Raw genomic sequence first — 12529 nt, forward strand, 5'->3', positions numbered from 1 at the left:
AAGAGAAAAATGTAGCATCTTTTACTATTAAAGAAGAGTGTGCTCATATACTTTTCTGATGGATGAAGGTGGTTTTCAAATTGGTGGGATATTTTAAATAAGTGATATGTTTTAATTAAAAATTGTAATATTTCCAGTATGCCTGGAAATCACAGCCTTTTCCATTAATTAAAATTATGACAAAGAAATGTAAATGTCAGTTTAAAAATACGTGAAAAACAGAACTTTAAATTTTTTTAAGTGGCTGGTTGCGCAAAAAAGTTTGGTAACAACACTTTAAAGGCTAGCTCCTAATCCAGAGGGTTGTTGAACCTGACGGCTGGGCTTTTTGTGATTCTGGGTCTGTGATAAGAGTTCTGCCTATAAGTGTTAGGGGTGAGAAAGTGGCAATGATACCAGAGGAGCCTCGTGGCCTACTAGTTAAGCACATTCATCAAAGGACAACCAATATTTTTCAACCCTTGATGTATGTACGTCCGAGGATGTCATGGGGCACAGATGAGGTAGAGAAAATGAAGTGTTAATGGGACCTAAACATGGTTGGTCCTCATTTAGCCATGGCATTTAGCTTTACTTTCCTCCATGGCTTCAAGATTCACCCAGAGCCCAGCTGCCATCTTGTACAATCCATAGAAGGGGCTGGGGGGAGGATGTCACCAAATAGGTGGCAAGGATGCTGGATCAGGAGCTGTGGATGAATATATATTGGTGTCTTTTCATATCTTTACTACCGTTAGCAGATAATTTGGAGTGTTTATCCTAATAAAGAGCTGCTGATGTCATCCTCATGTATGTGTATTGTGTTCTCCGTATGCATTGAGGTTAATCAAACATTTTTGTACAGAGAACTAAACCATATGCATGAGACACAGCAGATGTGAGCATTGCTCTCAAAGGTTTTATATTCGCAGGGAGGAGAATAAATACATATGTAGCTGAAAAACAGTATTTTGTGGTAGCAACTGTAAATTCATGGTAGAATTTTATACATAGAAGGATACTTCAATTTGACCATGATTCACAATAGATGAGAGGCTTTTAAAGCCTCTTTTAGGGTATAGGGATAAGCCATAATTAGAACAAAAAAGAGCAATTGAATCAATATTTGTCTGATTTACTAGCTCCCTTTATCAAAAGGGAAGTGATATAATGAGATACGCTGTAATGGGCTTTTCTCTCTTTGTTGTGAAGTCAGTCTTCCTTTAATCCTTTGATTCTGCTGCCGGGCACTATTAAACCCAGATAGGACTTAACTCTGTGCAGGCATCATGTTTACCAGAGCATCCTGCTATTGTTTGAGTACCTGCTCAAAAAAAAAAAAAAAAAATCTAGTCACTGTAAATATGTGTATCCAAGAAAGAATTTGAATATGTTAATTATTTTTCTTCAATTATATTTTAATTATTTTTCTTTGATTACACTTTTTTGTAGTATATGAGAAAGAAACCAGATTCATTAGGTATGGCTCGCAATCTCCTGATTTTGTATTCAGATTTGGTTTCCATTATTTGCAGATATTTTGTTGTTTTGGAAAGGACAATAGGGAATAATACAAATCTCAAATACTGCTGTGCTGTTTTTCTTAATTTTTTCTTTTGCCACTGATTGATTGCTTTTTAGGTTAAATATATTAACGTTCTGATAAATAATTACTCATATTGTTTTGCTCAAATGTGTACATTAGTAATGATACCTCAGATCAGAAGAAAACCAAAGCCTTGAGAGACCTGTGGTTCCATTATCTTCTGTTTTTTGTTTGTCATTGATTGCTCCGTGGACTTCTTGTACAAACTGAAGTAGACCAGATGTCACAGGAGTGATTTTAGTCACTCTAGTGACTAGATTCAGTCATGTGTAGGGCACTATAGGGGAGAATCCCACGATAAAACATTTTAGATGAAGATAAGGAGTGGTCAGAGGCATTGCCTATTCCACGCCAGGCTTGCAGTTAGCAAACACCCACTCTCACGGTCGGTAAGAGAGCCGCTATAGCTGCAACTACAGGAATTCATGCAGAGTGCCAGTGAGATTTTGTGCCAGCCACGGAGGAAGGTCCAGGGAACCTGTCCTGTGTAATATTTCTAGGGAATTCTGTGGAATTTGTTCATAGTTATGTGAATATCATTCTACCTTCTTGCCCTAAGTCTTGCTTTTGAACTTGGCAGTAAGTTTAAGTAACCTTGGGCAGCCCCAGTGGCTCAGCATTTAGTGCTGCCTTCAGCCCAGGGTGTGATCCTGGAGACCCGGGAGTCCCACGTCAGGCTCCTGCATGGAGCCTGCTTCTCCCTCTGCCTGTGTCTCTGCCCCTCCCCCCACATGTCTCTCATGCATAAATAAATAAAATCTTAAAAAAAAAAAAAGAATCCTAACCTTCCTCCATGATGAGCCTGTCCCTTCACTGTCTTTGTTCCTCTTTTCCTTTTTAAATTTAAGGCCTTCCATATCTACACAGGGTTGAAAACCTGTGAATTAGTGGGACATCACGGTGTTCTTAAACTCAAGAAGGAGGTCATTGATAGCTCAGGCTCTCCCTTTGATTGGGGTTGCCATTTCCATATCCTACTTGTTTTACAAGCAGAAAGCAACTGAGGGTGCTGACCAAATCACGTTCGCATTAATAGTCCTTGACTTCATCATTGTTAGCTGTTGTTTTTTCAGCCAAGTAATAAATAAGACCTGGATGCTACTAATCAAGAAATATTATTAGTTAATAGCATGAAATGTTTTCTGTTCTCTGACATTTTTCTCCTTGAAACTAATAGAACCCTGTTAATTACACTGGAATTAAAAAAAATGTGGCACTAAAATATTATTTATCTTGCTGAGTTTCTTCATGCCCTCTAAAATTTTTTACCCAAGGCCAATACCTCACTCACCTCACCAGGATTCCAGCCCTGTACTCCCTGTCCCCTCAGAAAGTTCTCATGGCTGCCAGGGCCATCCCCGTTCAAGTCAAGCTTCATTCTGCCCTTCCAGATTCCACAGACTGTTTTAAGGACCTTGGTTTCTGTCCTGCTTTGAGTGGAACTTTAGTGGCACATGCCATCAGGGAAACAAGCTCTTTCCCACAATGAAGGCTGTGATTTGTTCCGGGATACTCTGTCTCACATGTACTAGTGTTTTACTGAAGGCATTTCCCAGCCCCCTCCTCCTCCTCCTTCCTGAGCCCATCTCAGAAGTTGAAATAAAGCATGCTGTTATGAATCCTCTTCCTTCTTTTTTTAAATTTTTTTTATTTATTGATGATAGTCACACACACAGAGAGAGAGAGAGAGAGAGAGAGAGAGGCAGAGACACAGGCAGAGGGAGAAGCAGGCTCCATGCACCGGGAGCCCGACGTGGGATTCGATCCCGGGTCTCCAGGATCGCGCCCTGGGCCAAAGACAGGTGCTAAACCGCTGCACCACCCAGGGATCCCGAATCCTCTTCCTTCTGCATGCCAGAGCCTAGACCAACATGGCAGGTCTGCAGTGTTTGCTTAGCAATCCCAAACTCCCTTTCTAATGGGGCATTAAAACACGAGGGAGGTATTTTCTGAGCTGCTTTTTTCAAGATTGTCTACTGGGTGCCTCATTTACATACAACTCTTCCCACCTTTCATCCTTCTTATCCTTAAAGACTGAGCTGTGTTTGCTAGAAGGGATCCTTTTCTCCTTTGTGCCTTCACTATACATAAATCTCTCAGGATGCTTATCAATCAGGTTGGCAGCTGTCTAGGGCTTCCGTTCTGAGACCCTATCCTCAAGAAGGTCATATATATAAATTATTCATCTCACGGTGCTCTGTAAGTGCTTGCAGGATGAAACTGATTCTCCAAACTGCACTGCATATCCCAGGGCACCTGTGCCTCATCTCCTAGATTCTTAGAAAACACAGTATTTGGAAGGATCCATGCCAGAATGAAACCTCAGCTTTGACAAGACAACTTTTTACATCTCACTGACTGAAGGGGGGGTGGTCCCAAAGAGTAGGATTGGAAGCCCAACACCCAATCCATTGACTCAGCTAGTGTAGTCTTAAATGCCTCACTCTCTACTCAACCAAAGCCCTGTATTAGATCATGGGTTGGGAGTTGGTAGTAGTTATTGGGACTCTGATTAATGTTCTTTGCCAAAGGGCAAGAATGATGCAAGAATGATGCAAGAATTTCAGCTCTCATTGGCCCACCTAGAAGAGGCAAGCTGCCTCCTCTGCCACATGCCCAACATGAATTTGACTTGGAGTATTTCTGTTCTAAAGAACTAAAGAACCTTCACCACCATCCTGCTCCAACCCAGGATTTGCTCCTTCTCTTAGCCCAGGTTATTTACAATAGGAGTGGTATGGATGAGATAAAACTGTCAAGGGAATCCTCGAGCTGTCTTGTTAAAAGGCAGCCATTGGCAGTGAACCTCTTGTTGGCATTTCTCGGTCCCCTTTGGGAGCAATCCCAGACAGTACTCCAGCCACAGACCAGCTGCCTTTTGCTTACTACCTTCTCTGTGATTCTTCAGAGTCAATCTCAGCCTAATTACTTTTCTCCTGCCAGTTGCTGTTCCCAGAAAGACTCTTACAGCACTTCTTCCCATTCATCCTTGTGTGTGTCCCACACACGACTCCTGTTCCTGCTCTGGCTGAGCCTCTGCTCAGCCTTCTGCTTCATTTTACTTGGGTGGTCCACATATTTTTTTTTTTTTCAGCTCGGATGCTGTCATGTTCCTCCCTATCTTGATTGGGGGACCTACTGATCTTTCATGCAGAATGGGAGCACATTCATCAGCCTTTATGCTTTAAGAGAACCATCCGTAGTAGCTCCCCATTCTTTGTATGGTTTTATTTTAATTGCTTTTCTGCTGCTATTATCTATTTCAGTGTTTCAGTTCTATGCTTTGAATCCTGGAGCAACTTCTACAGGATGTGCAACATTTTTATTTTTTAATTGAAATAAACATATTCACATCAAATGGGAAAGACTGATTTAAAATAGATGAGAACAGCAGATATCTCAATAGTGGTTTTTGGCAGACAGTTTCAATCTCAGCATTGTTGTTTCTTGTGTCATGAAGAAGTGTTGGGCTTCCCTTGCTAGCTCCTACAGTCAAGAGGAGGAAGCAAAGGATGGTAGTGTAGAACTCCCAGGTCCTGTCTTCAGCTTGTGCTAACTGAATAGGGGCTGTTAGCCTAAGGGCAGGACAGGTGTTTCTAATGAGGCTTCCACGTTATTCCAGGTGAATTGGAAACATCTGTGCTTCTCATGAACTTAAACTCATCTTGAGGTCTTATCTCTTTCTTCCCAAGTACAGCTGACCTCCTCTTGCAGAGGCAGGCAAATGTAAGTAAATATTGGCTCTGTTTATCTTTTGCTGGTTCTGCAATAGGAAGATGATAATGATTATGATGATGATAGAATAAGAGGTTTAAGGCCCTTTGGCTAATCTAAGCTTGGCTCATTTACAGTTATAGGGAATTCTTTATCTCAGTGAGTCCTGAAAGGAAGGAGGGAGACTCTGTCAGCCTTGCCAGAGGTAGATAGGGACCATTTATGTGCACAAGGACTTGCCTTGGCATGGACCTGATGTGTTCCACCTTCCTGAGATCAGAATTGCCATGCACAGGTGAGCATAATGACATTTCCGTGTTGACCACAAAAACCCATTGGCAAGAAGAACGTGGCATGTGGAGAAGCCTCTAGCAGGGGGGATGCTGAAATCCATGTTCAAAGTCAAGGTGCCCCAAAGATCTAATTTCTCTTTTTCCTTTTTTTGCTGCTGTGGAAGACAAAGAGTATTCCTGTCACCTTTTATCTTATTTTTTTAAGATTTTATTTATTTATTTGACAGAGAGAGAGAGCATGTGCATGAGCAGGGGGAGTGGCAGGGAGAGGGATAAGGAGAAGCAAGCTCCTCACTAAGTGAGGAGCCTGATGTGGGGCTAGATCCCAAGACCCTGGGATTATGACCTGAACCAAAAGCAGATGCCTAACTAACTGAGGTGCACAGCTGCCCTCTGTTCCCTTTTTATGTATCATAAGTAACAGTACTATACTATTTCCTAATTTATAGCTGCTTCTGCTATCTGCCAGCCTGTAGGCCAATCCTAATGGTTTTCTTATTCTATTCCCTTTGATAAGGAAGACTTACAATTAGCTCTCAATTATAAAGCTTCTCCTTGTTAATATCCCCTGACCTAAAAGTAGTTTTAAATGATGCAGTCAATTAAAGAAGTGTATAACCCACCCAGACTAGGAGGATATTGGGCTTGATGGATATATTGGGATGTGAGCAAGATATTAATGTTTTTTTATAACGATTTTTAAAAAGATTTATTTATTTATTTATTTACTCATGATAGACATATAGAGAGGCAGAGACACAGACAGAGGGAGAAGCAGGCTCCATACAGGGAGCTCGACACGGGACTCGATTTCGGGACTCCAGGATCGTGCCCTGGGCCAAAGGCAGGCACCAAATCGCTGAGCCACCCAGGGATCCCCCAACAAGATATTAATGTTCAAGAATAGCCTTGGCCACTCATCATTCCTTTTGACAAGTGGTTGATGTCTTTATTTTATAGCCCTTGATTCTAAAGGGGAAGTGTTGGAAGGAAACATAAAACTCCATTTTGATGAATCCCTGGGTGCCTCAGTGGTTTAGCATCTGCTTTTGCCTCAGGGCGTGATCCTGGAGACCTGAGATCCAGTCCCGCATCAGGCTCCCTGCATGGAGCCTGCTTCTCCCTCTGCCTGTGTCTCTGCTTCTCTCTCTCTCTGTCTCTCATGAATAAATAAATAAAATCTTTTTAAAAAATAAAAAATAAAACTCCATTTTGAGAAAATATAACAATCCAATCATGAATTTTCCTTTCTTAAGCCTCTATTCTTTTTGAATGGAATAAAGGTAGGCTTTTTATTCTGTTTGGTTTTTATAATTAAACTGTGCCTTATAGGCAATTTAAGTCCAAAATTCCTGCTTTTTTTCAAAGTATGCCTCTGAGAAATTGTTTCTATTGATGGGTTATAACAGTGGATTTCAAGAGATGGGTAGGGACTGGAGCTTATTGATTCAGTGATATAAATGTTTCAGTGAGTTGTTTGTATCTCCCTTGTTCACCCTGTAGGGCTTTTTTTTTCTACTGGGGAAGGCATAGTGCAAAAACTAAAATCATATTTAGTTTCTTTGGATATCTTCATTTATTAAATATTTTATATTCTGTTTTCATTTTGGTGCATATTTATGTGTAGTTGGACTGTCTGTAAGTCAGTATGATTATGGAATTACACAATAATACCCTGGTCTATCTTTTCAAGTGAAGTTCAGTACATTGGACACAGGAGATCTCCTTTACCTCTTCATATCCCAGTGCTCTGTTAATAAAATGTCTCGAAGCTTCAAAGCTTTCTGATTCATATTTTCTCAACTAATTTGAAGACCCTTAAGAATACAAGTTAACATTTTGAAAACCTTTCTTATGTGACAGGGCCTCTCCCAGGTGTTGTGCATCCTGGTCTCCATCCTGACAGCCCTTCTGTGCAGCAGGGGAAACGCTGTGGTTTGGAAAAACCAGGTAGCCAGCCACACTTCTCAAGCTGGCCTCGGGGAGAGTCAGGACTCCAGTTTACTGTCTTAACCCATTATGGGGTATTCCCTCCACCATTATTGATTCATCAAAAAGGGTTATTTTTTTCTTTCTTGTAACTGTGAAAAACTGAGATATAGAATACTAAATTTCATGCAGTACATTATCTGATGAAGCACCATCGTTGCAAAGAGCTCTTGGGAAATCCGTATTTAGCCACTGCTCGTTAATGAGAGCGACTTACTAATGTTGGAGTTGTGGATAAAATCACCCGGTACTGAAACAACTTTAAATGCAATTTCCAAGGAGCCAGAGCTTTTTTTTTTTTAAAGATTTTATTTATTCATGAGAGAGAGAGAAAGGCAGAGACACAGGCAGAGGGAGAAGCAGGCTCCATGCAGGGAGCCCGATGCGGGACTCAATCCCAGGACTCCAGGATCAGGCCCTGAGCCAAAGGCAGATGCTTTAACCACTGAGCAACCCAGGCGTCCCAATGGAGCCAGAGCTTTTAAAAGAGGGGGTGTCATATATTCAGGCTGAGGGAAGAGCTGTGAATTATTAGAGCTGTTGAGATTCACGTGTGTACAGAACTTTGCCAGGAAATGACCTAAATTGACTTTTCCTCTTTGTAAGGCAGAAGAGACCTTGAGATAAAAGACTCCAGTCTGAAACTGATGTGAGTACCCACGAGGGAAGCCTGAGTAATTATGTCATTAACTAACCCTTACCTCTCTGAGCTTCTGCTCACTTGAGTGGGGGAAAAGGCTAATGAGCAGCTACGGTGGTCTCTTTAGGGAGGGTTACCATGAGCAGCGAGCCTGCAGACTTCCCCAGAGGAAATGTAGCCAAGGACTGATTTTTACCAAGTTAGGCCTAAACTAAAGAAACGCATCCAATATAGATCACGTTCTTAGTGAGAGCAGACCTGGGCTAATTTTTAATTTAATGAAGTCCAGAGAGAACAGTTGTATTTTAAAGATTTTTTTTTTCCTCTCTAAAGCTGTATCTTCCCCATTGCCTGCTTTATTTTGTAAGCCTCATTTTGGTTTTCTGTATTGCCAGCTGCAAGAAAAATCTTTCAAAGACAAAAAGGGTTTTGTATGTGTATTTCAGAGTCTGTTGGTAGAGAAGAAGCCAGGAAACACTGTCCAGCTGTGGTTGGCAGGCAGGGGCTGGACACAGAGGCCATCCGGGTTGACCTGGGGAGGGTCACTGTATCTGCCCTCTGGAAATTTAACTGCTCTTCTGAAGTAAACCTGAATGTGGAAGACAGGGCCAGTAACACGACCTTTGCTGAAAGCGAGGAGGGAAGCATTTGCGTGTTTCAGACATGGTCAAAATATAATTGTAATTTTAAAGTCAATAAGATATTTGATTAAGAAAGAAAACAATTGTTAGTTTAAGGTGTGTGTACACAATCACCCAGTACAGTGGACTCCTTTATAAATATTTGCTTGTGATGATGCCTTGCAGCTCTGTCATGAATGTCAGGATCTCTACGGAGGTGTCTGAAGCTGTGATTGGTAGTAGGAAGACAGTATGACGGGGTCTGGGTTGTGGTAGAAGAGACAGTGGCAGATGGGGACAAGCATCCTGGGCTCAGAATCAGCCAAACCAGCCATGTTTTGTGTGCTGGGAATAACACAGAGACCATCTCCCCTCCAAGAACACACCATTGGAGGGGAAAGGAAACAGGTAATAGTCATACAGTGACTTATAGGTCCAATTCCTGGTTCTTCCATGTATGGTTGTTGGGATTCTGAGCTAGTCATTTTGCCCATCAGCATCTATAAATGAAGATGGACACTGAAAGGGAGTAAGGTGCCTCTGTTTCCCCAGTGTGATCATTGACCAACCAGTAGATGCAGAAAAAAAGAGATCTAGAGAGACCCAATTGCAGACCACAGAGACAGACTCAGTCTTCCTGCAGAAGGGATCAGCATGCTTGCATGTCACCTTCTGTCCAGGCAAAAAAGCCACCAATTTACCTCCTCTTTTCTTCTCTCTTCTCAGCATTTGAGCAGGAGAGCAGCTTCTGGCCCAAAGGGCTTACCTCAGGGCCCTGCATGTTACAGGCATATGTTTTTCCAGCTTTATTGAGATATAATTGACATAACATTCTGTAAATTTAAGGGGTACAACGTGATATTTGATTTATGTTTACATTTTGTAAAGTCATTACCACATAAGGGTACTTAATATCCATCTCCTCACATAGCTACCATTTTGTGTGCATCTGTGATGAGAACTTTTACATAAAATCATACAGTATTTGTCTTTGACTTATTTCACTTAGCATAATGTTCTCCAGGCTCATCCATGTTGCTGTCAATGGCAGGATTTCCTTCTTTTTCATGGCTGAGTAATATCCTATCATGTGTACCTGTACCACATTTTCCCTTTCCATTCACCTGTCACATTAATGCAGCAATTCTCAGACTTTTTGGTCTTAAAACCCTTTACACTTTTAAATGTTATTGAGGACCCCAAAGGGCTTTTTAGGAAAAATATTGGATTATATCTATCAATATTTACCACATTGAAGTTAAAACAGAAAGTTTAAATATTAATTCATTAAAAGTAACAAGAAACCAATTACCTATCGATACGAATGACATTTTTTATGAAAAGGAACTACTTTAAGCAAATTTAGTGAGAAGAATTTTATTTTTTTTTTCAAATCTTTCATATCTGGCCTAGTAGAAGGAAAATAGCTAGAATCTTGGCTCTATTTCTGCATTCAATCTGTTCCAACATGTTGCTTTGGTTGAAGGAGATAAAGAAAATCCTGCCTTGCACAGATAAGTGGTTTAAAATGGGAGAGGAATCTTAATTGCCTTTTCAGATAATGGTGGATATTCTTTTTTGATAGAGTCCACCATAAAATGTGTTTGACCTCGTGGACCCTCTGAAAAGATCCCAGGCATCTAGGTTATGCTTTGGGAACATTTCTTCCCCATTTTATTACTAAAGATTTATTTATTTGAGAGAGAAAGAGGGAGAGAGAGTGTGTGTGCAGGTTCAGGAGAGGGGCAGAGGGAGACAATCTCCAGCAGACTCCCTGCTGAGCATGGAGTCCAACTTGGAACTCCATCTCACAACCCTGAGATCATGACCTGAGCCAAAATCAAGAGTTGGACACTAAACTGACTGAGCCACCCAGGCGCCCCCTTTCCCATTTTAGATGTCAGAATCTTAAATCCTTCATTAAGATTTACCAACCTGGAGTACCCGGGTGGCTTCATCAGTTCAGTGTCCAACTCTAGGTTTCAGCTCACCTCATGATCTCGGTGTCATGGGGTCAGGCCTGGTGTCACAAGGTCAAGCCAAAGGTCAGGCTTTGTGCTGTGCATGGAGTCAGCTTGAGATTCTCTGCCTCTCCTTCTCCCTCTGCCCCTCCCCCTTGCATGCCCTCTCTCTCTCTCTCTCTCTCAAATAAATTAATAAATTAAATTTTAGAAAATGACCAACTCTTACCTGGGAATAGGAGCTTCTCCCACCCCCGCCTTTCCCAGGCCTGTCCTTGACTCCAAGCTTTAGGCCTGCACAGCAATCATGCTATAATTCTTTGTAGCCCTCTGGTGTGCCTCCCAGGCCTGTGGAACTGTCACCTGGGTCATGTTGTTACACTTCTGTCATCCCCTGGAACTATGGAGATTGCCCTGGAATAGCACTACAAATAATACTCCTTACTTGGGGCCTTAGGAAGATTAATTAAGATTTTAAATAAGATGGTACTCTGCAGAATGTACATCAAATCATAAGTGAAATATGACTGATACAATAGTCTCATGGTGTTTTGGCAGTTTGCTGCATGATTAAAGTTTTTGGTTTGTTTTTTTCTACCTCCCTGCAGTGCCGAGTTTCGAAGTATGATTTTAGATAGAAGAACAGATTTCAGGTACAAAGGAGCAGATGACTATCTGAATTTAAGTAGTGTCACCTCTGATTCCTAAGAATACAGAGAGGTCTAAGCTAGTCATTGGGCACTAGAAACATGAGCTGGAGCAGGTGTGATCTGTGAAACATCACTGTGGCAGTTTCAAGTGTCGTTTAATAAATTCTAGGATCTGCAAAAAAGAAAACTGGCATTGAATGACACTCTATCTTTCTCTTCCATTTTTGCTTATAGACCCAAGAAATTTCTTTGAGCTGGCTTCTTTTGTGGCAGTCTGTGATGAGTGTGGCTGTTGATGGAATTATGGGGGCAGAGGGAAAACCCAAGTTTCCAGTAGTACCACACTACATGCCTACCTAAAGGTCGTGGTTTGGTTTCTAATCAGAAAACATGCAGGGGTTTTCCTAGTTTAGGAGGTGATTGTATTTGTAAATTCTCTGGGCCTTCCATTATTTTCCCCTGGAGCAGAGACTTTTGGTTGTTACCCAACATCCAGTCACCCCCTACCACCAGTAGGACTGACTGGGTGTTCAGAGGAGCCTACCCCATCACAGGTGTGACTTTCTGGTCTGGCCTTGGATGTGCCCTATGTCAGAGTATCAGAATGGAGTTCCAGAGGGATGCCATCTCACACTTGTGAAGGTGAAGTTAGTTCTTCTCTGATACTTAGCATCTTCAAATGACGCTTCCAATGGCCACAGCTCACTTTGCACCTGTAAGGAAAGCCAGAAGAGGGTGGGGGAGTGGGGGAAGGGGATGTGGGTCAGGGAATGCAGGTGGGTAGGTAAAACGGACACTTAGAGGGTAGATCACCGGAAAGATGGAAAGAAACCGGGCTCTTGGCTGTGTCATTGGAGCACTGAATCGCCTAAAATTGAGGCCAACCTGCCTCCATGTTTAAGCACTTAGGGAGTTAATTTCATGTCACTTGCAGCTGAAAGTGTTTTCCTGATACACCCGCGTTAAGAGAATTCACATGACCCCCCAGGGTCCAGGCGCCCAGGGGTGGCAGCCTAGGCAAACGTGGCAGGCTGGAAGCTCTGTTGGTGGAATCCTTTTCCTGTTGTCTGGCTACAT

General features: G+C 41.9%; 1 protein-coding gene across 6 annotated transcripts in view; it reads left to right on the forward strand.

The window, feature by feature from the left end:
- ARFGEF3 (ARFGEF family member 3) overlaps nt 1-12529 on the forward strand; it is a 177290-nt gene that overhangs the window by 10126 nt on the left and 154635 nt on the right. Inside the window, exon 3 of one of the 6 annotated variants that reach the window (XM_041744806.1) lies at nt 5208-5311. The exons of the other annotated variants lie outside the window; for them this stretch is intronic. Coding sequence (XP_041600740.1) covers nt 5310-5311 — 2 coding nt within the window. The 5' untranslated portion in view covers nt 5208-5309. The remainder of the gene's footprint in view (nt 1-5207; nt 5312-12529) is intronic. 6 annotated transcript variants of the gene reach the window in all.

The sequence above is a fragment of the Vulpes lagopus genome, chromosome 2, assembly GCF_018345385.1.
Source record: "Vulpes lagopus strain Blue_001 chromosome 2, ASM1834538v1, whole genome shotgun sequence".
Classification (NCBI taxonomy): domain Eukaryota; kingdom Metazoa; phylum Chordata; class Mammalia; order Carnivora; family Canidae; genus Vulpes; species Vulpes lagopus.